General features: G+C 35.4%; 1 protein-coding gene across 1 annotated transcript in view; it reads left to right on the top strand.

Annotated features, from left to right (window-relative positions):
- PCDH15 (protocadherin related 15) overlaps positions 1–27,644 on the top strand; it is a 979,523-nt gene that overhangs the window by 688,612 nt on the left and 263,267 nt on the right. The window contains exons 17-18 of the mRNA XM_030809305.1: positions 6,255–6,348; positions 19,198–19,326. Of these exons, the coding sequence (XP_030665165.1) occupies positions 6,255–6,348; positions 19,198–19,326 (223 nt within the window). The remainder of the gene's footprint in view (positions 1–6,254; positions 6,349–19,197; positions 19,327–27,644) is intronic.

The raw sequence follows: 27,644 nt of genomic DNA, 5'->3' as shown, positions 1-27,644 counted from the left end.
CACAAACATTGGTTATAAAAATCATTCAGTGCCATGTATTAAGTGGCCATATCTGTATGATTCTGTAATATAATGCACTATTCCAGTATCTTTTCATAGTGTCTGTCTTGATAGTGTCATATGATTTAGCAAATGTTCACTCAGCAATCATCCACAAATAAGTACACATTTAAATAAGATATATGGCAACTTCCCTTATAAATATGATGGCCTAATGGTATAGTTATTTATTAAGGGAGGTTGAGGAAATGCCATCTCTCAAATATTTATGGGTTGTTATCACTGAAGCATGGGGTCTGTGATGCCAACACTTAAAATCAGTGCTAAACAAGAGAATTTCAAAAATTATGTCCATCTCTGGTCCAAATTCTATTAAAATATTTTTTCTTCACTTGCATTTTAATTTTTTCTTTGGTGATTAATTTGTTTTGACATTAAATGTAATGCTCAATTATGTTTTTCATATCAATTTGAATTTTATGATTATATTGAAAATTAAATAATATGTAAGAAAGATGATATTTATTTTATTCCCTGACAGCTCAGCTCTACTTTCAAAATATAAACCCAAATCAAACTATTTCTTACACTTCACTCTACTACCTTAGTTCATGCCACCATCATCTTTTCCCCAAACTGCTGTCAATACCTAGCTCCCTTTATTAGTATGTTTTTGTTAATTGCTAATTGCTATTTAATATGAAACGCTATGTCAAACTTGAAGCAACCATACATTTTAAAGTATACTCTAATCTCTCTAAATATCATTGTAAAGCCTGAAACTCAGTGCCCAAAAGCAACATGATAAATCTGTCAAAGGCTCAGACACTTGCAAGTGTAAATGTTCAGTCACAAGCAGTAGAATTCTTAATGAAATTTTAAATAAGCAAAGCCTATATATCATGAAATATGTGAGATAATCTTAGTTTATAATGATGCTGCATCGGTATTTCCTAATAAACAATGGAATTTTGAAAAACAGTTACTTACAGAAGCAGGTTTTAAATTCAGTAGCTTATTTTGTTCGGAAGTAGATATCCTCTACTACTTTCTATTTACATTGTTTAATTTTTTTAAGACTGGGTGTGACTCTGTTGCCCAGGCTAGTTTCAAAAGTCTAGGCTTATGTGATCCTCCCACCTCAGCCTCCCAAGTAGCTGGGACTACAGGTGATAATTTTTTTTTATTTTTATTTATTTATTTATTTAGATGGAATCTTGTTCTGTCTCACAGACGGGAGAGCAGTGGTGCGGTCTCAGCTTACTGCAACCTCTGCCTCCCGGGTTCAAGCAATTCTCCTCCTTCAGCCTCTCGAGTAGCTGGGACTACAGGCGCCCACCACCATGCCCGGCTAATTTTTTGTATTTTTAGTAGAGATGGGGTTTCACTTTCCCATTTGACAGAAGGGAATACTGATGGCACAGAGCTTTTAAATAAGCTGTCCACGGAACCTGTAATCCCAGCTACTGAGGAGGCTGAGGCAGGAGAATCGCTTGAACCTGGGAGGTGGAGGTTGCAGTGAGCCGAGATCATGCCATTGCACTCTAGCCTGGGCAACAGAGTGAGACTCTGTCTCAAAAAAATAATAAAAGTGCACACTAAACAAAAAAAGAGAGATGGGGTTTCACTGTGTTAGCTAGGATGGATGGTCTCCATCTCCTGACCTTGTGATCCACTCACCTCAGCCACCCAAAGTACTAGAATTATAGGTGTGAGCCACCGGGCCTGAGCAAATTTTTAAATTATTTTTGAATACCATTTTTATGGTTAGGCAAACCCTATTTTCTAAAAGAATTTGAGTATGCCAAGCATCATATGTTTCAGGAACATAGCCCAAAAGCTTGGTGATGGAAAATTCTCTGCAATATAATTTATATAATTGAGGCAAAATTCACATAGCACAAAATTAACCATTTTAAAATGAACAATTCAGCGTTGTTTAGGAGATTCAGAACTCATGCAACTACCAACTCTGTCTAGTTCTAAAATAGCTTCATCACTCCAAATAGAAACCTGAACCCATTTAGCAGTTCCTTATTTCCCTTAGCCCCTGGCGACCACCAATCTGTGTACTGGCTTCATCAAGTTACCTACTTTGAATATTCTACACAAATTGAATCATACAATGTGTGACTATTTGTGTCTAGCTTCTTTTTTGTAGCCTAATGTTTCCAAGATTCATCTGTGTTGCAACATGTGTAAGTAGGTCACTACTTTTCATGGCTACATAATATTCCATTGCATGCACATATAACAAGTTGTTTACTTATTCATACATTGATAGACATTTAAGTTGTTATTCTACCTTTCAATATTACAAATACTGCAGCTGTGAATATATATGTACGTGTATCTAAGTACCTGTATTCAGCTTTTTTAAGTATATACTCAATAGATTTGCTGGGGAATAGTGTAATTATGTGTTTTTAACCATTTGAGAATTGTCAAATGTTTTCCACAGTGATTGAAGCATTTTATATTCCCACCAGAAATATATGAGGATTCTGATTTATTCACATTTTTGCCAACATTTATTTTCTTTTTTGTTGTTGTTAGTAATGGTGGTTATTTGTTTCTTGTTTTAAAATATAATTATCATAGTGAGTGTGAAGTGATACTTGGTTGTGGGTTTTGATTTGCATTTGCCTGATGACTAATGACATATTTTAACATGCTTTTTGATTATTTGTATATCTTGTATATCTTCTTTGGAAAAAATGTGTATTTGAGTCTTTTGCCTATTTTTAAATTGGGATTTCTTTTTGATGTTAAGTTGTGTAATAATTTATATATTCTGGAAATAAGACTCTTACCAGATATGTGATTTGTAAGTATTTTCTCCAATTATATGCATTGTTCTTTTTTACTTTCTCAATAATGTCCCTTGATGCACAAAAGGTGTTTTTTTTTTATTTTGACCAAGTTCAGAATATCTATTTATTCCTTTGCTTCCCATGCATCTGGTATCACATCTAAGAATCCATGGCCACATCCAAGATTATGAATATTTACCTCTAGTTTTTATCTAAGAGTTGTTTACAGGTTTCAATTCTTGTGTTCAGAAAAATTGTTAATCCATTTTGAGGTAATAGTTGCATATGAAGTAAAGTAGTCTAACTTAATTCTTTTAGATTTCCATTTGTTCCAGTGCCGTTTGTTGACAAGACTATTCTTTCCTTTTGAATGGTCTTGGCATTCTTGTTGAAAATCAATTGACTGTAGATGTGTGGGTATATTTATGAATTCTCAATTATATTTATTATTCCGTATTCCTCAGTACACTTTTGAGTGCCTGAATTTTCCATGAAACTATTTACCCAGACTTTCCTGGCAAGTTTTTGGCACTCTATTGTATTCCTCAAGTGTTTGTGGGCTATCACCTGCCTTACGATGTTTCTGAGGAATGCCCACTGCTTTTCTGCTTTGAGTGATTTCCAAGTTTGACGAAACAATGATAAGTGCCATGAATCACTCCTTCAGGCAGTCTGCAGACAGATTAGAATAGACCCCCACAGTTCTTTGTGAATAAGGATAGCTCTGCTCCCTCCAGAAACAAAGACCACAGTGTCACACTGGGAATGTTCACTGATGTTTTCAAGGTCACTCTGAGCCAGTGAGATGGTAGGATAAAGACAAGTCAAAATGCCACAAAGTTCTTCTACCATATTTGATTTACCTTTTTTTAAAAGAAATTCTGCCTTCGTCTGGTTGCTATAAACCTGTGACGGTTTTCCAGAGTTTCATCAAATTTGCTTTTGAAGGTCCCTGCTTAATTGTGATTTTTTTGATGTTTTGTGCTGAGACCATCTCTTGGAGCTGCCTTCTCCATTTCCGCTGACATCACTCCTGGGAAATGTATTTTCAATTCTATATAATTTAAGTAGCAGTATTATTGATGCTTTATCAATTGAAGAAGCTTATGTATATTTAATATGTGAACTTATAAGGTGTATTGCATTACTAAGTGTACCCCAATGTATCCTGGCCTGATAGCCTCCATCCAGCTGGTAATAAGACTTTTTGTGAGGTATTTCTCGGATTTAATAAGAGGATACCCATGTATACCCATAAACTTGTCTTCAGCTATGAATCCCAAAATACGCTGCCTGTTTTTCTCCCCTTCTGCATTGCCCAAATATACCACACAACTGCCTACAACATTGAGTCACAAGGCCCGCATATTACATAAAAACTACCTCTATAATAATCACCAGACCATAGATGATTAGCTGTTTGTGTTTAAAATGGCCCTAAGTATGAATATACTGTATACTATATTGTACACAGCATATAGTATTTTTGGAATAATACATATAGTATTATATATTCTAAATAGTATATATAGAGTACATATATATATATATATATATTCCAAATACTATATACAATTGGGAGGCGATATAGATTATTTATGAGAAACCATTCCTTGTCTCAAAGAATTCTGAACATGCTAAGGAATAATGGATCTTTTCTCTTGAAATAATCAAAAACAAGATAGATATTGTTCTTCCTGGAATGAATTAAGCAAAGTTTTGTTATGTTTTGTTTCCTGGAAGGTAGGAAATCAACTCAGTTATCACGTCAGTTTTCTAATTCACCGTAAATATACAATATAATTTTATTAATTTTCTAATTTAATGTACAAGGAAGAATATAGATAATTAACTAAGGGAAGAAGCAAAATGAAAATGGCAACTCAATTTTCTTTGTTTCTCTTATTATACTATGGCTATGTTTTCAGATTTCCTGTTTCTTAAGATACTTGTGAATAAGCTCAGAAGAAATACATATCTTACTTTTCTCATTTAAGGTAATTTTAAAATGGGATTATCTGGGCCTTCTGTACTGTAGGAAGCTGGTCCAAACTTAATTGTGAACATGCTCTGGGAACTGGTTTTCAATTATTTTGACAAAACATTTTTAAAATGTACAGGAAGCAAACTCAGTTTTTCATGGGCATGCCATATGTTCAGAACTTTTTAAAAAGTCTGTGTCAACCATCACAACATAATAAGCAAATGGAGTAACTGTGATTCTTATTTTGATTCATCGGCTTTGACTCTCTGTATTCAACTACCATATGTGATATGAATTGTTTAAATTTTCTTTACAATAAAAGCACTTCCCTTAAAATGAAAGGATTTTATCCATCAGAAACAATTTATGTTTTGGACTTGATAAATATTTTAATGTCTTATTATATTCAGATAAACTCTCCTACACAGTGGATACTTGTTAGGCTCAATTAAAATGTGTACAGTATCAGATTGTAAAATCTAAGAAATAAATGTAGAACTTACATTAGAGAGCAATACAAATAGCCAAACTGTTATAAAATAAATTACATAGGTGAATAAAGTCTTAAATATCTGAAAACATTTATTCTGAACAGTGAAAAGATATGGAGTAAGTATTAAAAACATTCTAAGTGAAATAATTTTCCCAAGTGCTGTTAATCTCCCATTATACATCAGTTAAATTAAGAAACAGCCAAATTTCCAAAGAGTAACAAAATACTAAAATTGTTAGTGTAGCCACAAAAGGGGTTTTAAACAAATTATAAAATGAGAACATGAATTCTAATACAATTATATTTTCTTAAAAAATGTAAAATATGCAGAATGATTCCTCTTCTGAAACAATCATATATTTAAATGTGGTTATAATAAAGTACAAAAAGAAACATTACAAAAAACATAATTTCTGTAATTTTAAAAAATTCTATTTTCTAATTTTGTACAATGGGCCTCTGTTATTTTAAAAGTAAGAAAAAAAGCTTTTATTCATAGAGTTTGTCAGAGATAACATTTAGATGGGTTTTTGCATTTTCATAATGGACATATATATGACATAAATTGGGAGGTGATATAGATTAATTATAAGAAACCATTCATTGTCTCAAAGAATTCTGAGCCTGCTAAGGAATAATGAAGTCTTTTCTCTTGAAATAATCAAAAACAAGATAGATACTGTTCTTCTTGGAATGAATTAAGCACAGTTTTGTTATGTTTTGTTTCCTGGAAGGTAGGAAATCAGCTCAGTGTCAGTTTCATGGATACTGCTAAGAAATTTGACAGCCTTAAAAGCTGTTTTCAATTTTCAGTATGAATCTTAGTATTATACATCTAAAATACTCAAGCTATGATTACTGAGAGGGGAAAAAAGCTATCAAAAGTAATTTGCTATACTAAGAAGACTCTCCTTGTGATGTAATATCTCTTTTTGTCTTATTTGTTTGTTTGTTTCGTCACTAGCACGGGGATTCTAACCTTAGGGAAAGCACTGGACAGGGAAAGCACTGATCGCTACATTCTGATCATCACAGCTTCAGATGGCAGGCCAGGTGGGGTGAGTATGCTCCCTGTGAAGGGGTTTTAAAAATAGTATTAAGGCAACTGAGAGAGTCTTAAACAATGTATCACAGACATGAATTAATATTTTTCACCTGGAGCAACTTCTTATAATTACTAGAAGTGGTGCTGTTTTCTCCAACAGGCTATTCATACATGCACCTGTACTCTCAATTTGTTAATGTGCTGCAACATTTGACCTGACAGAACAGATACTTGAGGTCACTATTCTCACCTAACTTGTAGGGAAAATGAAATCTACTTTATTCTAACAGGTATTCCATTGTGTCTGTCATTTGCACTGCACCATGAAATGTGTCCTGACAGTTTATTATGTTGGAACCTGTTTCACTTAGCGTCATTTTTTTAAGGGTCAGGGAGGAAGAGTGGATTTTGTGGATAAATATCTTTAAGCACTTAGGAAAGTGATTTGCTTATTTCCACAGGCATTTGTTAAGTAGCAGTAAGAATCCTACGTAATTCTTGGTTATCTAAATAATTTAAATGGGCTTATGATTCCAAAGAAGATAAATTCTATTTCCTTTGGACCTAAAACTCACTTTTAAAAATAAAAAAAAAAAGTTAGACATTCTGAACTGCTTTAAAATCACCTGTCTGTATTATTTGAACTATCTCATCCACAACCGCCAGCATCCTGCTTTCTACGTATTGTAATATTACCATTGTTAATAATTATTTTCACCATTTCTATGCCATGTGTTAGGTGATTCTTTTTTTTTTCTCAATCAGGTGCTTATGTGTCAACCCAGTGCTATTGTCTAGAAATAATTTCAAACCCGTTACAGATTGATAAGCAAGGTTCACTCAATTTAAATGTCAACATATCTCCTGGTTCCTTGAAATGATCTATTTAATCTATATAATACATTGGCTGAAAGTATACAATAATAATGTACTGTTCACATTTATTTTAGGAGGATTTCTGAGATTTTATTATAATAAAAATATAAAATTGATACCTGAATAGTTTTCTCATCTTAACTAAAAGTGAGATAAATAGAAATAATTAAATTTGGTAATTGCAATCTATCCATAGTAAGCTATTTAACATTTTTCATACATTACATAAATATATATATACATACAATAAAATGTACAGAACAGTTTTAGAAAACAGTGAGGATAATAGGTACTTAGATGATAGAAAAGTAAGTAAAACCTATGGCTAATTTTTATATAAGCAATCCACCTAATTATTATTATTATTTTTTGAGATGGAGTTTCGCTCTTGTTGCCCAGGCTGGAGAGCAATGGAAACATCTCAGCTCACTGCAAACTCTGCCTCCCGGGTTCCAGCGATTCTCCTGCCTCAGCCTCCCAAGTAGCTGGGATTACAGGCATATGCTACCATGCCTGGCTAATTTTTGTATTTTTAGTAGAGACAGGGTTTTACCATTTTGGCCAGGCTAGACTCGAACTCCTGACCTCAGATGATCCACCCTCCTTGGCCTCCCAAAGTGCTGGGGTTACAGGCATCAGCCACTGCGCCCAGCCTGCCCTAAATTATTACAGTATGTCTGTATTAGATGTATGTAAAGAAGTCAGTGAGAGTTTCTAGAGGAAGTAATTGAAGAACTTGACTTATGATGAAAGTTTAGAGGGTAACTCGGCTAGGCAATAAGTGGGAGAAAATATTCCAAGGAGGAAAAGGAGAAATTATTTAGCATAGAGTAAGAGGTATAATTACAGTGAAGTGAAATTAAGAAAGAGCATTCAGGTCAACCATTAAAACAGGGAAAAAAAGAAAGGATAATACATAGCTTTGAAATATGTCACATTATAAATCAGAAACTAATGGCAGTAATATTAGCGAGAACATTTTAAGTCTGTCCTTAAAATTTCTTAGACAAGGAAACAGATGGAAGGAAAACAGTCACAATCTACTAATAATACTTTTGCCTACTTAAAACCAAAATAAGTTCTGGGCTAAAATTAGTAGTTTTGTTCTCTCTAGCTCATTGTTGAGTAATTTATTTGTATATTTTAATTCTCCTTGGACAGGACACTTAGCATTTCTAGGTCCTTGTTTCCTCATTCTTATAATCACTCAGGTTTCATTTCGCTTTAAAATTCTGATTTTTTGAGTAAATTTTTTGTTCATTTCTAAAGTTTGTAATGAGAATATCAGTAGAGTAGAAAGCATTTAGATTTCAAACAAAAGTTTATTCAGTTAATTCCATCATTTATATAATTTACGGATATACTTATATGTAGGCATACACAGTGGGTTCCTGAAGAAAAAAAGTGATTATATAAAAATAATATTTTCACATCTTAATAGCACTTTTCTTATCTAAATATTTAGTAATTACAGTAAAATTAACCTTTTAAACTTAAGAATTATGTGGTTTAAAACAGATATTTGATAAACACAGACAGATGGATGGAATTTATTTAAATGAAAATGTTAACAAGCAATTTGTGTGAAACAAATTGCCAGGATGAGTTTGAAAATTTTATCATGAGAATACACCTTTTTTACCATCTCAAAATGGGGATGATGGAGATAAGAGGTCACATTCTATTGGTCATTGTGAGCTTATTTGTAGACTGTATGGAGGAAGTTTGGTTTGACTGTCCTTTTCTAAATTTACTTTGTTAATGATTGTTGAAAAATCTGTATAAGTTGCATATCTCATGTAATTTATTTTTTTTTAGCTATCAGGGGTACAGATAAAACTACACTTTTTCGATTCTAATTTTTTTTGAAGGTTCAGAACAAGGGTGTCTACTTTTACCATTTGTATTCAACATAGTATCAGAGGTCCTCACCAGAGCTATTAGGCAAAAAAAGAAGAGAGAGAGAGAGAAAGAGAGAAAGAGAAAGAAAGAGAGAAAGATCCAATTTGGAAAGGAAGAAGTAAAGTTATCTCTGTTTAGAGGTGACATGAGTTTGCATATAGAAAACTTTAATGATTCCATACACACGTTTCATGTTTGCACACACATACACAGATGTTGGAACTAAGAAATTTTGCAAAGTATCAGAGTACAAAATCAGCACACAAAATCATTTACATTTTCATAGATTGAAAATGAATGTGTTAAAACAATTAAGAAAACAATTCAATTTACAATAGCATCAGAAAGAATAAAATACTCAGGAATTAACTTAACCAGGGAGATAAAATACTTGTATAATGAAAACTACAAAACATTTTGGAAAGAAATTAAATAAAGCATAACTAAATTGAAAGATATCCCATGTTCATGGATGGGAAGATTTAATATTGTTAAAATGTTAATACTCTCCCAAGCAATCTACAGATTTACTGCAATTTCTATTAAAATCCCAATGATGTTATTTGTAGAAATAATTTTTTTAAAAAAACAAACTTATTCTAAAACTTATCCTTAAAATTTCAAGGGACCCAAGATAGCCAAAAAGAAAAATAAATAACAAAGCTGGAGAACTTATACTTCCTGATTTCAAACTTACTACAAAGCTACAGTACTCAAAACAGAGTAGTACTAGCATAAAAACAGAAATACAGGCCAATGTAATTTAATAGAAAATCCAAAAATAAACATTCACTTAATTGGTCAGATAATTTTTAAGATGAGTGCTATGATCATTCTACATGCAAACGAATGAAGTTGGACCCTTATGTAACATCATATGCAAAAACAAACTCAAAAGTGATTCATGACCTAAAATGAAAACTGAGTCTATAGAACTCTTAGAAGAAAACATAGGGCAAAAGCATCATTACATTGGATTTGTCTGGGATTTATTGGCTATGACCCCAAAGACACAGACAACAACAACAAAAAATAGACAAATTGGAATTTGTGATTTTGTAAAGGGGTGTCAAAGACACAGTATAAAGAAGCAACATAAAAATGGGAGAAAATATTTGCAAATCATATATATGATAAGTCATTAATATTCAAAATATATAGATTTTTTTTTTTTTTTTGAGATGGAGTCTTGCTCTGTCACCCAGGCTGGAGTGCAGTGGTGTGCTCTCGGCTCACTGCAAGCTCCACCTCCCGGGTTCACGCCATTCTCCTGCCTCAGCCTCCCGAGTAACTGGGACTACAGGCACCTGCCACCATGCCTGGCTATTTTTTTGGATTTTTAGTAGAGATGGGGTTTCACTGCGTTAGCCAGGATGGACTTAATCTCCTGACCTCTTGATCCGCCCACCTCAGCCTCCCAAAGTGCTGGGATTACAGGTGTGAGCCACCACGCCCAGCCTGAGATTTTTTAAAGAAAACAAAAATAAACAACCTGTTTCAAAATTGGCAAAGGACTTGAATAGACACTTTTCCAAAAGAGATATATAAATGACCAGTAAACATATGAAAAAACACTTAGCATTACTAAATATTATGGAAATGCAAATCAAGGCCACAATGAGGTGCCACCTCACACCCAGTAGAGATGCTATTTATTATAAAAAACAAACAGAAAACAGAACAAAACAACAGCAACAACAACAAAATAACATGTTGATGAGGATGTGGAAAAACTGGAACCCTTGTGCACTATTGGTGAGAATGTAAAATGGTACAACCAGTGTGGAAAACAGTGGTAGTTTCTCAAAAAATTAAAAATAGAATTACTATATGAGCCACCAATCACACTTTCATTTATATATCCAAAAAATTGAAAGCAGAGTCTCAAAGGGATATTGGTATTCCCGAGTTCATAGCAGCATTATTCACAATAGCTAAGATGTAAAAGCAGCCCAGTTTTCCATGTTTATTTAGAGTAATATATAAACAAAATGTGGTATATACATATAATGAAATATTATTCGGCTTTGAGATGGAAGAAAGTATGATATACACTATATCACAGATAAATCTTGAGAACATTATGCTAAGTGAGATTAGCCAGTCACAAAATGTTAAATTCCATATGATTCCACTTATATTTTGGTACTTAGTATAGTCAAAAATCACAAAGACTCAAAGTAGAATGATGGTTGCCAGAGGATAAAGAAAAGAGAAATGGAGAGTTATTGTTTAATGTTATAGAGCTTTTGTTCTGCTAGATTAAAAGAGTTTTAGAGATGGATAGTGATGATGGTTGCACAAGAATATGAATATACTTAATAGCACAAAATTTTACATTTAAAAATTAAGAAAGTATAAACAAATACAGAAAAAATCTAGAGGTGGACAGTGAAGGTATGGCGCAGGGGCACATCAGTGCCATTGAGGATGCCTGCTGGCTATTTTCTGCCTTGTCATTTTTTATTGTCTACTTTCATTCCCATCTTCTGCAACTCTAGACGTCAATTCTCTATTCCAGACAAACAAAGTGTAAAGATGAATGCCAGAAGAGTCTGCACCCCTGCTTTATTTTAACAAAGAATCAAAGTATTTTCAGAAACCCCACCTAGAAGATTTCCTTTTAGATATTCTTATCTGTAAGTAGCAACAGTGGGTTGAAAAATAGCTAGGAAGTAGGGCTTATGGATTGCAGCTGTGTTAATCAACCAATAACACAGTGAAAGATACAAATAAATATACGAACAGTGATCAGTAATTTTTTTCATTTAAAATGTGAAGTTATTCTGTAGCCTAGATATTTCTGACCAGATTCCGTGTGTTCAGCAATATTATTTTCCTCCTTAATTGATACAATAGGTAACTTGATTCCATCATGGTTTGATTTCTGTAAAATGCTTTTGAATTACTAGATTGAATTACTCAGTTATGGCTTTCGATCTGAACACTCGTAATATTTTACAACTTCAGATTGCTAGAAGACTTAGCATCTTTGTTTTTGTCTTGAAGCAATATTATTTCCTAAATTTCTTTGAAACATGGCAATATAAATGAACAATTAACATTTAAAAGTTGAGCATTTAACTTCATAATCAAATAGGAAACTTTAACAAAAGCAAAAATACGTACGTGAGAAAATGTGTGAAGTTAAAGTAACTTTGAATTTCAAAATAGTTGATTTAATAAGATTTTAGAACACAATATATATGGTTATAGAATAGTAAAACTTTAAACATTTAAGTCATATATATGAATCTTTATATGTAACATGTAAAATGCTTATGTACAAATATATAAATATTTATATCTATAGTTCTATATTATATATACTGTAGTATACAGGTATACTATAAATACTTTCTGATATTTTTGAAAAATATATATTTATATAAAAAACATGCACGATTGCATAAAATGTGTATACATACATACACACATACATATATAATCTTTACACACTACACTCAGATGTGCACAGAGAAAAAAAGCTTCTTTATTTTTTATACCTGATGTAATCTTCCTACTTAAACAATAATGTATAAATATGTGTTTGGACAGGTAGGGAATAGGTGTAATCTGAGTCACACTTAAGTTTCTTAGAACAGTATTTCAGCATTATCTGTTTAAGACAATGTAAATAGTCACTAGTTAAGCTACCAACCAAACCTCTCCTCTCTGACTTCATTCTAAAATTGTGGTCTAGATATAACGTATTTACCGGTCCTTTATGCTGGTAGTATGGCTCTCTCTCTCGACACCTCTCTCTGCCATTGCTGTATATTCAGTGCCATAACCTATTAGATGGGACCTCCCATGGAACCTATGGAGATTTTCTGGAGGCTTACATACTCCTGAAAACTACTGTGGTTATTTCATCCACATTTCTCTTACTTTCCCAGGCATCATTTCCCCTTCCTCCAAAATGTTTCTGCAGTGCCTCTTCACTTAAGGAGTGGTCCAAAGAGGCAGTAGGGGATGAGGAGGAGGACCTCTGCCTCCTGCCTTCATGTCTCTTCTGTGTCTCCCTTTCTCCTTCCCATAATTCATAATAGAAGGAACTTCACTTTTCTCTGTCTTTCTCAAAGAAATTCTAGATTTTATGTATATTTTTTTCCTTCAGAGGGAAAGAAAGCCTTCTGGCTAATCTTTAATGGTAGGAAGGACCTCCACTCTACATCATGAATGAAACTCTACAATCTGAATGAAGTTGGCTTGGCTCTGAACTGTTGTAGCAACAAGATGACTTGCACTTAATGATGAAAATGTCTCAAATTAATATTCTCTAAATACTATACCCATTATTGATATGTATTTTTCTTATTTTATTGGCCTAAACAAAAAATGATCAAATTCTAAACTATAAAGCCTCATTGTCCCATTGTTATTGAAAATAATTTTAATAGTAGTGAAGATCTTTATTCAGATAGGAAAACTTTGTGTTCTTTTTTTTTTGAGACGGAGTCTCGCTCTGTCACCCAGGCTGGAGTGCAGTGGCGCAGTCTTGGCTCACTGAAGGCTCCGCCTCCCGGGTTCACGCCATTCTCCTGCCTCAGCCTCTCCGAGGAGCTGGGACTATAGGCACCCGCCACCATGCCCGGCTAATTTTTGGTATTTTTAGTAGAGACGGGGTTTCACCGTGGTCTCGATCTCCTGACCTCATGATCCGCCCGCCTTGGCCTCCCAAAGTGCTGGGATTACAAGTGTGAGCCACCGCACCCGGCCCAACTTTGTGTTCTATGAATAACATTTCTTGTGCTTTCTCACAGATGGAAATTTTCAATATTCCTTCTAGATCTTCTTTTTTCAGACATTTAAATAAGTTATAAGGTAATTTATTTCAGCATGTAATAAAAATTATATTATAATAAAAATAGATATTTAAAGCATCTAAAAATATTCATTGAGCTGACATCGTATGTCCATCTAGTAAACACGATAGACACATTTCTTAATAAAATCATATCTTAGGAGGCTGAGGCAGGAGAATGGCATGAACCCAGGAGGCGGAGCTTGCAGTGAGCTGAGATCGCGCCACTGCACTCCAACCTGGGGGACACAGTGAGACTCCGTCTCAAAAAAAAAAAAAAAAAAAAAAAATCTTTATTGTATCTGAGAATATATAGTGAATCTTGTTGACTATAGAAAAGAAATTGCACCTTTGAAATTAAACTCGTTTTTATTTAAGAAATAGATAAATGATAAGTGCTCCATATAGTGTTACCTTATCTCTGATAGTTTTCTGCTTTCTTAATGAACAAATTGAAATATTCCTGATTGATTCCTATACATACCATGAGTCTCTGCTCAGATAAATTCAAAGCATACATGTATCTTAAACCATGTATTGAATGTCATTGAATTTCAATCATCTAATATAAATGTAATAGCACAAAACAAATGGCTGTGCTATAAGATGCACACAAAATATAAAGAAATAGTTTTCTAGCCATGAAATGTTTAACAAATTTTGTGTCAAAAGGTGTAAAAATAAAATGATAAAAAAATGCATTTTTTTGTGATTAAATAAAAAACAAACATCCCTTCTCTTATCCTCTCTAGCATTAAAGCCAAAATTGTTTATTAAATTTGTAATATTACACACTGCCCTTAAAAGTGTTCATTAAGTTGATTAACAAGAAAATATATTAAAAATTATTCATTACATTATTGAGCAAAACACATTTCTGGTTTTCTTACATAGCTAAACATATGCTAATCAGAAAACCCAGTTATCTGACTTCCAGCTATTTGCTCAGGAAATGAAAATTGTATTATTTATCCATTGCTCAAAACTGCGTAATACAAGGCCCATTTACAAGGTCAAATTAACAGGACTTGGTGACTAATAAATTGCATGTATGAGATAAAGTAACTTAGAAAATTAGTTAATTATTTTGCCATGTCATTTCCTGAGATAGGAAATACTAGAAGAGAATAAATAAGATACTCTTAATGTATGTTCTCATGAATTTGAAATAATGCATTGTGTATTGATAGATAAATTTACACTACTTTCTTTGACTATGGCTTTATAACTCACTTTTTTTATATACTATTAAAAAACAAACAAACAAACAAACAAACAAAAAAACAAAGATGAGATGGATATTGTGGCTCAGGCCTATAACCCCAGCACTTTGAGAGGTCAAGGTGGGATTGAAATGAGGAGTTTGAGACCACCTAGGCAACGTACTGAGACTCTGTCTCTACAAAATTAAAATAAAGAAATAAAAATCAGCTGGGCATAGTGGCGTGCACCTGTAGTCCCACCTACTTAAGAGACTGAGGTGGGAGAATCACTTGAGCCTAGGAGTTCAAAGCCGCAGTGAGCTATGATCGCATACTGCACTCCAGCCTGGGCAACAGAGTGAGATATGTCTCAAAAAAACAACAACAACGAAAATAAAAAAGATGCTATATTAATATCCTTCTTTCAGAGCCATACTAGTTTATAAAAATAAATGTGTATTCAAATTACAACAGTAGGCTGGGTGCGATGGCTCACGCCTGTAATCCCAGCACTTTGGGAGGCCAAGGCGGACAGATCGTTTGAGGTCAGGAGTTCAAGATCAGCCTGGCCATCATAGTGAAACTCCATCTGTACTAAAAATACAAAAATTAGCCAGGTATGGTGGCACATATTTGTAATCCCAGCTACTCAGGAGGCTGAGGCAGGAGAATTGTTTAAACCTGGGAGGCGGAGCAGTGAGCAGAGATCATGCCACTGCACTCCAGCCTGAATGACAGAGTGATACCTTGTCTCAAAAAAAAAAAAAAAAAAAAACAGAAATATCTTGCATTGTTGAGAATGAGACCTATATTTTGAAAATTCTTCTATGATATTACACAAAATGAAATCTAAGACACATTTAAATTAAATAATGAACATGAAAGTGATCAATTACAGTATTTAGTACTAACATGCAAGTATTTCCAGCTAGTGGAATTATAAGTTAATACAACTTTTGAGGAAATAATCAGTGAGCAAACTCCTTTGATGGAAAATAGGTAACTTTTTGTTTATTAGGTTTATTAGTTTGAGATCTTTTTAATTGGCATTATATATATTCATATTTAAAATTACTTGTTGTGAACATGTGTTAACTGACATATTGCCCTAACAATTAATTAAAGTGATCTGTTTTCATTTACTGATTTTTAAGCTTGAACAATGAAAAGAAGTCTTTCCTTAATAAGACATAAACATTCTCTATGGCACAGATCCATATTGAAGCATATTGTTGCCATCCCTCTGAACCAATCAAGAAAAATTAAATAATTATGATTTATACCTAATTTATAATTATTTCCATAGGTTCAAAACAATAGTCAATAGACCTAATGGATAGCCCTGAAATCCTCATTTTTACATAAGTATTTCTGAAGTAAGTGGTATTTAGAAAACTTCAAGAAATACATAAACTGGAAATTATTCTATGTATAGTTGTGACTGTACATTTCTGTAAGACATGGATTTCTTTCCGTATCATATAAAATTCAGTAAGAAATGAAGAAAATGCCTGCATGGCCCATAAATATCATCCCCTATTAGCACAAAATTATGAAATTGTTATTTGACCTCTTAGTTTACTTAGTGATCTGGTTGTATTCTTCATTATCCACTTAAGAGTCATAGTCTTAAACTGAGGATGCAGAATAGTCTGAAAACATGAAAAGAAATTTTAAAGAATAGGATGAGAAAAACAATGGATAGACAGGTAAAGACAGGCTGGTATAAAGGGGGTCAGGCAATTCGAAGAAAAGCCAGCAAACTCTAGGGTCGCCATTCTTAGATTTTGGATCCTGGCTGTAAATTTCAATGTCTTGTTAACCCTCAGGCAAATTGGGAACTACCGCAACTGTAAAAAACACATCTTCTTTACTGCTTTCAATTCTAAGGCAAATTTTAAAGAAATAATATTTGTTAAAATACTTTTTGTCATAAAATCTTGGTAGCCTTTTGGGAGAACATTTGGAAAATACATAAAAGTAATGAGGAAAATGAAATGATCTGGATTCCATCTAGTCAAGTAGCACTTGAATTTCTTTAAATATACTTACATATATCGACACACGTTTATGTTTGTGTGTATGCATCTCTTAAAGTAAATAATTTTAAGAAAATATAACACACAGAGTAATGCACAAACAATAATTCTACAGCTTAATGAATTTTTACATAGAGAACACACCTATATAACCACTACTCATAACAAAAAACAAATTAATCAGCACTCCAGAAGCTCAGCTTTGTGATCATTTCTGTCGCTATTCTATCTTCTTCTTCAAAGTGACCCGTATTCTAATTTTTATCACCATGTAGGGATTATGCCTGTTTTTGAATTTTATATAAATGGAATCATATAGTATGTGTTATTTATGTTCTAGAAACTTAGGTTCATGAAATTAATCCATGTGATTACTTATAGCAGTAGTTCGTACATTCTCAGTACTTCATATGATTCCATTGCATACATAAAACACAATCTGTATAACCATCTACTATCGATGCACATTTGGGTTGTTTCCAGATTTTGACTATATAATGCTGTTCTGACCATCTTTGTATGTGTCTTTAAATAAAAATTTTATTTAACTTTAAATACAAAAATGTGTGCAAATCACATACGAATAGCAACATAAATTTTCAAAGGGTAAGCCAATATACAAATGGAGAAATAAGCCATCACTAACACCCAAGAATTCCCTGCTATGCATGGTAATTTTTTAATGACTACTGAATATTGTGCATGAAAAAAATTATAGAGGCTTGGGATAAAGTTACATTACTAAAAAATGTATTTGCTTTTGCTTCTGTTAAAATAGGGGCAGATCACCTAAATCCAATCAGAGTTTCAATACTGGGTTTACATTTGAGTGAGGTTTGGTCTTTTTCCCAAGCACCATGACTTGCTTGGTATAGAACTTCCGTGACCCCAACAGAAAACATTGGGTATTTACCAAGATCTGTCCTCTTTAATAGCTTAAAAAAAAAAAAAAAAAAAAAATCACTTGACTCCTTAGCCCCATGACTGCTGCAAAACCTTTTCAGCTTCACTCAAGTCACTTCTTAATGCTCAGCGTTTTAGCCTCTCACTACAAATCACTTACTAATTAATGGAAATTGCATTTTTTAAAACAAAAGGTGGATAATTCTCTCATGACAGTATCACCTTGCTTTTTCCTCCTCCTTTTTATTTATAGTTACTAAATATTTAATACCAAAGCATACCAGGTTTCTTACTTTCCAGGTTAATATTCTTTCTCTCTGTACCTTTGCTCTCAGCCTTTTGTGATCAGCCCCACTCTGTGACAGAGCTAGGTAGAGGTTCTATGCTGTACTCAGGCTTTGATTAGAGAGAGCAGTTTCCAGCTTGAATCACGCATGAAGATAGTCATTGATTGTGCAGAAGTCATTGACCTATATAATATTGACTGCAGCAGGCCAGGGATTTAACTTTTAACTAGGTAGCACACACTACTGGTAGGTTTACCTGCATACCATTTCTGTAAGCTGTATGCTTATAAGATAATCATTTCATGCCTAGTATATGGTACTCAAACTCTTGGTTTAAATGTACACCTAGAAAATTATTAAGGTAGCATTTTTTGATAGCATGAGCTTTCCAGAAAATGCCCATTTGATGTACCATGCTATTTTATAATGTACTGTTTTTATTTTTAAACAGTCAAAAATACAATCAGCAAAAACTACAGAAATGGCACATTTCAGAGATAAAGCAGTGTATGTGTGTATAAACAAAAGCTTGCCACCCATAAAATGTGAACAAGATAAAGGTAAAACCGTTTTCTGAAAGTAAGCCTCCAGGAAGTACTTGACATTTCCAAAAAGATGTTTGCCCTTTAATATCATCTTTTGCTTTTCCCATCTGTTTTTTGAGGTGGGAAGCTTCTTTGCAAGCTTCTTTTTTTAAATTTTTATTTATTTTTATTTTTTGGAAAGCTAAGGATTAGAAAGAAAAATGAGATGCTTTTCAGATAGACAAATGCCAGGATGACTACTTAAATGAATTCTAAGTAAAAATAGCTCCTCTCACATTTAATGCTTGTGTTTTTCTTTAAGACCTCAACTGCCACAGTAAACATAGTGGTGACAGATGTCAATGACAATGCTCCAGTGTTTGATCCTTATCTGCCAAGAAATTTATCTGTGGTGGAGGAAGAAGCCAATGCCTTTGTGGGTCAAGTAAAAGTAAGTGGAATATTTATATAGATCTTGTATGTATTTTTTCAAAAAGCGTAAGTTTATTACATTTTAATTCTGAAAAGAAACTCAGCTAATGTAATCTGTTAAATGACTGTGCTGGATACTCTTCAAGATTTTAAAAAGTGAATCATGTCCTATATATTTTAATTAACTTTCAAGGATACAGATTTACATTTTATAATTATTGTGCAATTTAAACATTGATTAATGTGATAGTATGCTAATTTAATATATATTTTTAGTTTCTGAAATTAAAACATTTTACAGAAACATGTAATTAGGTATACTACTAGGTATGGATGTGGACATTTAGACCTCAAAATACACATATTTAGATTTGAACTCATTTCATTACGTAAATATTATCTTTAGAGCCTACCGTGTGTGTCTAATATTTTGCACACACACCTTTTCCAGCACTCAGAAGATTTACTCTTCTGAGTGTTCTTCTAAGTGCTTCTGGATCTACCTGAACATACTAGCCAGTGTCTGTGGTTCATTTGATGAATAATTCCTTTATTCTTAAAGCAGAGACAGTACTTCCTCATTTGGGCCATTCTTGATCTTGAACATAGTAATTGGTCTAGAAGTCACAGAGAAGAAAAAAATTGGAGGAAGATGTGCACAATTTGAAGCATCAGCCTCAGATGAGGTGTTCATGTGGTCTCCAGGGGAGGAAAGAATCTTGGTTTAGTGAGGTGTAAGCCACCCAGATGTTCCAAACCCAGAGTTCAGGGTCCTACTCCTTCCCTGTGAAGGTTCTGACTTTTCCACAGAAGGCTTGCTGGTGCTTTGAAGTGAGCCTTCTCTACTGTTCTACTATTCTTATAACCGGGCACAAGGTCTGATTTTTAGTTCAATCTCCTTTAAATTGCAAAAGGAGAGGGTTGTTTTAAATGGTGTTATAGAGATCTTGTGACGTTCACACCATGTCCTGAGATTTTGACTGACCAGTTTAAGCTTTTTTAAAAGTCATTTTTTCCTTCAGATCACTGACAATACTTACAACTACCAACTCCACAGTCATTATCATTGTCATTGTCACTATCTCAAATTCTGGAAATACTGCATAAGACATACATAATCTTATATGTTTATGCCATCCCAATTCACATAGGGGACAATCTTGGTTATTGTGATGTTATAAAATGCCAGCTGCTCTTGATACCAACTGGCCAACAAGTGATTCAACTCCAGCATCCCATCTGAAGGCTCTGCTCCCCACACCATAGTACCTCTCGTGTCCAATGGCTTCCTGTGGATTCTCCAGCAGAAAATCTGGACACAAAATATTCATGTGTAAATATTTTTTGAGAAGTACAGATAACAGTGATAAGGAAGTGTGAAAGTGAGGCAAAGAAGAGAAGGTAGCCAGTAACAAGATTGCTATTAAATCAGCTATCATAAGGAGAACTGAAACTTCACTCCATGGGCAAACTCTAGAAAAAGATGCAAACTCATGCATCAGAGTTATCTCTCCTGATAATTTTAATTGTCCAGTTCCTGAGAGGTTATGGAACTGGAAAACATATACACTAAATCCTGAGAGTAATTGGCTGCAATGTTGGCCAATGGGCTGCCAAGTTTTTGGGTTTTCTTGCTTCCAGCAGAAGCAAGTAGTCAAATTCCCTCTGCAAAATCTGAGAGAAGGGCATTGAGTCAGGCTGTAGATACTGATGGCAGCAGTGGCCCATCTGGAGCAGCCACTGCAAAGACAGCAGCTACAGCAGAGGAGGTATGACCAGGACTACATGCTCCAGGGAGCCGGTGGGAGCAAGGAGCAGGCAGGAACCTAACCCCCTTCCAAGTTGGCAGGGTGGGAGCCCTGCCATCCTGGCAGTAGCTCCAGCTGCCCAGCTGTGGCTGCAGACCTAGGCATCTCTGTGCTCTCAGGGACCCAGGAAGCTCCCCTGCCCCCACAGAGTCGGAAGTGCCTGTTCCCCCTGCCTGACCTCTTCCAGCTCCTGGCACCCCTTCCAGTTTTGAAGCAAAGTTCAGGCCAAGCCCAGGTGCTGTCACAACCAGGCTGGGTGTGTGCATGCTTGGGTTGGTGCTGACAGGCCAGCCTCCTGCCACCTCAGCCTCCTGTGAACTTTGGGCACGAACAAACATGGGAGCGAGGCCAAGAGGGGACAGAGGGTTGCTCACTGTGGACCTGCAGGCACTCCTCCTCACAGCCTGGGAACCATGAACAACATGATTGACGGCAGCAGGAGACAGGCTCCTGGGTGGAAAGTGGGGTGTCCCTGGTGAAGCCCCACCTTCAAGCCAGGGATGGCCTGAAGCCTGGGGACCAGCCTATCAGTTCCGGTGGAGTCCGTGGCCCAGAGTGAAAACTTACTGTGCTTTTTCCGGGCCTGCCCATGGCCACCCGTGGACCAATCAGCATGTACTTCCTCCTTTTTGAGCCCATAAAAAAACCCTGGAGCCAGCCAGCCTCACAGAGACATCAAGATTACCAGCTGCGGGAAGGGGGCTCACCTCTTCGTGTCTCCTGGGACCACCTTCTGCAGAAAGGAGCTACCCGTTCCAGGTCTTCTCTCTGCTGAGAGCCGGACACTCATGGGGATAACCTGCCTGTGGATAGGAGCTACACACTTCGGCCTCCCGAGAGCCGTTCTGTCGCTCAGCAAAGCTCCTCTCCATCTTGTTAACTCTCCAGCTGTCCGCCTACCTCATTCTTCCTGGATGTGGGCCAAAAACTCGGGACCCACCAAATGGCAGGAATGAAAGCTGTAACACAAACAGGGCTAAAACATGGCTGCCACCCCACTCACCGTGTTGCGAGCAACAAAAGGGAGAGAAGAGTTGCGGCTGTTCAGGGAGCCCCTCATCCAGACGCAGGTGAAGCCTCTTGCCCTGTATCTGATTGAATTAAAAGGCTTGCCGGGAGAGGGCGCCTGGAGCTAACTGTCCCGCCACAGCAGCGAGCGTGCGTGTCTATGCAGTGACAAGACCTCGCACTTGCTCACTCATGCACCCGTCGCTGCTCTAAGCCTGGCAGAGTGTCGGATTTAGCCCAGTAGCGTGAGCCAAGCACAGCCTGCCAGGTCGAGTGGGTGATACAGACACAGCTAGTCCGAGCAAAACTCGGGCAAAGGCGCCACCACCCACAGAGGCTTCTGGCTGGAAAACCAACACCCTTAGGATCCAGTGACAATACCAGGAGGTGGAAGTTGGCCAAAGCATACCAAATGCTCTGAGGGACATGCACATGGCTCTGACAATTTTTGCTACACCAAGAAAACAAGGTAATAAAGTCTGTAACGGGCACGTGCAAAAAATATCAGCAAAGAAGTTGACTCATGAAGGACGCATACAGGTAAGAAAGAGGGAAGTTGAGGGGAGTTGGAATCTGTTAGGGAAAATTAGTTGTAGAAGTAAAGGCACAGAGAAATGAGAGTGTGACATAGCATAGTTACAATAAATAAGACATACCATGTCATAAACACTTTTCTATACCATGTTGTAGAAGGTGATGGGGGAACCACTAAAGGGCCTGAGGTATGGCAACATCTGATTTGTATTTTATAAAAATTACTCCTGATATATTGAAATGGGAGATTCTAAATCCAGAAGGCAGAACTAGGAGGCAATTGTAATAACCCAGGCATATGAGGCTTGAACTAATGTAATAGTCTTTATTAATGATAATTAAGTTATATTACAGTTGTCAGTTTAAAATGCCATATTGCTGAAAACTGAAAAACTTCATTTAGCCATATATATATATTAACTATTCAGTTAAAAACAAGCATTGAAATTATTTACAAAAATGATCTTTCCTATTTTCTTAATTTATTTAGCTTGGAGAGATAAAGCCCATATGGAATATATAACTAAAAACACACAAGTAGACATTAACATGATGATTAGTTTTTAGTTAAATTTCTTTTCCTTTTTTTCTTATTTTTTTTCCCACTTTTCCTAGTGATTTTTTGTTCTTGAATTATTGTGTTAACCTTTTTGTTGTCTCCTGGTTCTTAAATTTGATAAGAAATGGCCTCTATAATTTACTTCAGTTTTTAAAATGGAAATATGGACCTTAGCCTGGTCTTTAGGCAATAACTTGTTTTCATAAAAACTAAAACGATGTTGAAAGTAAAAAGGAAGAGGAAAACCTCCAAGGCAGGCTGCATCCAACTGATTCTGCACAGTGTAATGTTTATAGGATGGAATTTTGATGCTCATAATGGTCCTCTGTTGCTACCTGATGATAATTATATCATATATTAATTTCACTAAATTACCCATGCTCTGCTTGTAAAACTTAAATTGTCATCAAAAACTATTGACTTAAAACCAAGATATGTATTGTTAATTACTATACTGAATTTGAGTTATCAACTTCGTGTTTATATTCTATTGATATTTTAATATGAATAATCCAATATTTGAATTAAAATGCTGAAGGGAGTTTTCATTTACTTTTTTTTTTTTTTGAGACAGAATCTCACTCTTGTCACCCAGGCTGGATGGAGTGCAGTGGAGCGACCTTGGCTCACTGCAACCTCTGCCGCCCAGGTTCAAACTTCTCCTGCTTCAGCCTCCTGAGTAGCTGGGATTACAGGCGCCCTCCACCATGCCCAGCAAATTTTTATACTTTTAGTAGAACTGGTTTATGCCATGTTGGCTAGGCTGATCTTGAACTTCTGACCTCAGGTCATCTGCCCGCCTTGGCCTCCCAAAGTGCTGGGATTACAGGCGTGAGCCACCACACCCGGCCTTATTTACTTTTTAAAGATAGTGTTGTAGTAACAAATAATAACCAAGGAATACTTTTGAAGCAAGTTTATGGGTTATAAATACCAAAAAGTTTTATCCAGCATATTAGAAAACCCACCAATCAAAAATTTTTAATGTTTATCTTTTTATTCACAATGTATCATACCTTGTGGGTTTAGAATTGAAAACTATAACAATATATATGAAAAGATGTACTCAAAACCTAGTAAATACAGTAAGTATATACTCTATGTCAAGTGTCAAATGGGTGACATAAATTCTTTACCGCAAGGAAAAAGAGACATTATAATAGACTGAGGTGGCCAGGTTAGGGTTCATGAGAAAAGCAGATTATTCCTGGTTCTTTTCAACGTATTAGTGACATCTTTGTTGGAAATTAAAAAAAAAAAGGAAATAAAAATACCAGCCAAAAAATGTAATATGAAATATAAACCAACTGAAGAAGCAATTTGAGGACTCTTAAGTCAGTATTCTGACAATAATAGAAGAGCTGTTTAAAGGAGTTCTGGAAAAATGATTAAAAATATGTTGAGTTCAGATGGGGCCTAATGAAATAGTGAATGATAGGAAGACTTAGTCAGTGTAATATTTTGCCTAGTGTCCTTCAGAGTATTTCACAGGAGATAGAATCTAGAGGATCTGTATGCATATCTTGACTGTGGACCACAAGCATGCAAATAATTGATCTTTAGAATGGGTCTCGGATATGAGAGGCCTCTTACTAGAGGCCTCATACTCAACTGCAGAACTCTCAGATGATCCCAAGTCTTTTGGGAAGCAGATGCCAGTAGAAGCCCCCAAATGCAGTCATATTCTGATCAAATCTGCAGGCCTGGTCTTGGACCCCTCAAGTCTCAAAGGAATAGGCATTTGCCACTTGGGAATATACAACAGCAGAGCATGATATAACTTCTGTGAAGGTCCATTCAGCCTTTAGATAGACGGACTCTAAGCCAGTCTCCTAAATCTGTGTCCAGCTTTCCAGCCAGTTACCTTTAAAAGCCTGTTTTATACTGGACCATGACTTCTAGACTCACCACACAGGGACCCCAGACTTCTCATCTTACCTAACAACCCTCACCTCTTATGCTCCTTACATACTTTAGTGAGAGGACCACTCCCTGGTCACTTGGTTCATCCTGTCACTAGATCACATGACTCCATGAATCCAGACCCAGCATCCCAACAAGATAGAGAACTTAATGAACAGCTTAAAACATGGGCCATGGAATAAAACTACCTGAGTTCAAATTTGACTTGCCAAAATAACTAATGCAATCTTGGATAACTAATTTAGCTTCTCTGGGACTGGATTTTACTATTGCAAAATGGAGGTAATAATAGAATTCATCTCAAGTAGTGATTTGAAGGATTAATACGTATATGTAATATATGTACAGGTTTAAAATAAGGAATGGAGCTAATATGCACTTAATTTTTATTTATTATAATTATGTTAAATACTAAATAATTTATAAAGTATGGCTACCTATATTATAGAAAGTAATATTTTTTACAATACTATGAACTAAATGCAAACAATTGTTTATGATTTTTCAAAATACAGTAGTTGCACTCTTGCATTTTCCTAATATTACCATATTTAGAGAACATTTTAATGGAAGTACTGTTCTTAAGAAAGTATAAAATCTTAAGTTGATAAATGATTCTCTTCTACTGCATCACTACAAACAATCATAGTCAGTCAGATTGTAAACAGCATTTATCCTTTTTAAGTGTATTAGCCAAAGCTTGGTCTTTGACAATAATAAATGTACAAATCAACATTTAGTAAATGAACATATATATGCATATAGTCACATTTGTAGGATATTTTAGAAATTTAAAGGAAATGAAAGATATTTGTTACTATCAAAATAGAGCTCATGGTTGCAATCCTGATTTTTGTATTTTTGTTTATTCATCTTAAAATAAGTCCAGCTAGTGGGATATGTGGAGCTTGCATTGAAAGAAGCATACTGGATAGACTGACAACTCTAATAAAAAACCAGTAACAATGACTATCAATTTTTGAATTCTTACAATGTGCCATGAACTGTTCTAAATGCTTTCCATTGCACATATTTGAATTACTTTCAAATGTTTGGTCTTAACCACTATACTATACAGGATTCTCCAATGACCATGCTTCCTGTGACTTGCTTATACGTGTGTGAACTGAAAAAATACAAACATGCGTTAGGTGGCTATCAAAGTGTTGTTCCTGGAAAAGCAGCATGAGCATCAGCATTAGCACCAATGGGAACACCTTAGAAATGCAAACTGCTGTACTCTATACCACAGAGATTGAATCGGATACCCTGGTGTTGGGGCCAGAAATCTGTGTTTCAGTGAGCTCTGCCGTTAATTCTGGTTTATACTAACCTGTGGCATGCACAAGCGCATGTGTATATGTAAGAAAGAGAGAAAAAGGAAAAGGGAGATAAAGAAATATTATGTGTTAGAGGAAAAATATAAAATTCTTGTATGTATTATGTATTTACTTATTGTTAGATAAATAGGGTAAAGCTGGGTCTGTTGTTGGGATTATGCATAATTATTATTGTATTGTTATTGTTATTGTGCATACTCCCAACAATAGGCCCAATTTAGCCTAAACTAGTTACTTTACATAACAATAAATAAGTCAATTTCTTGTCAAATGTTCATGTTTAAAAGTGGCATAATGAAAATCATTTTCATTTGTAGCAATATGAATGGAAATGGAGGTTATTATGTTAAGTAAAATGAGTCAAGAATAGAAAGACAAATATCACATGTCCTCACTCATAGGCTGGAGCTGAAAAAGTTATTCTCATGGAAATAGAGAGTAGACTGATAGACACCAGAGGCTGAGAAGAGTGGTGGTGGTGAAGGATGGGGCTGATGAAGAAAGTTATTACAAACATACTGTTAGAAGAAATAAGTTCTGGCCAGGCGTGGTGGCTTATGCCTGTAATCTCAGCATTTTGGGAGGCTGAGGCAGGTGGATCATCTGAGGTCGGGAGTTCAAGACCAGCCTGTCCAACATGAAGAAATCCCATCACTACTGAAAATATAAAATTAGCCGGGCATGGTGGCACATCTCTGTAATCCCAGCTACCCAGGAAGGTTGAGGCAGAAGAATAGCTTGAACCCGGGAGGCAGAGGTTGCTGTGAGTTGAGATTGCACCACTGCATTCCAGCCTGGGCAACAAGAGCAAAACTTGGTCTAAAAAAAAAAAAGCAAGCAAGAAATATGTTCTAATGTTTGATAGCAGATATGGTTTGGTTGTATCCCCAACCATATGGTTTGGAGATATGACCGATATGGTTTGGTTGTATCCCCACCCAAATCTCGAACTGTAGCTCCCATAATTCCCACGTGTCATGGAAAGGACCAGGTGGGAGGTGACCGAATCATCAGGGCAGGTCTTTCTCATGCTGTTCTTGGGATAGTGAGTAAGTCTCACAAGATATGATGGTTTTATAAATGGGAGTTCCCCTGCACATGCTGTGTTGCCTACCACCATGTAAGCCAGGACTTGGCTCCTCATTTGCCTTCTGCCATGAAAGCA

Source organism: Nomascus leucogenys, chromosome 3 (assembly GCF_006542625.1).
Source record: "Nomascus leucogenys isolate Asia chromosome 3, Asia_NLE_v1, whole genome shotgun sequence".
NCBI lineage: Eukaryota > Metazoa > Chordata > Mammalia > Primates > Hylobatidae > Nomascus > Nomascus leucogenys.
The sequence above is the reverse complement of the archived record's forward strand: the minus strand, read 5'-3'. Positions and strand labels throughout refer to the sequence as shown.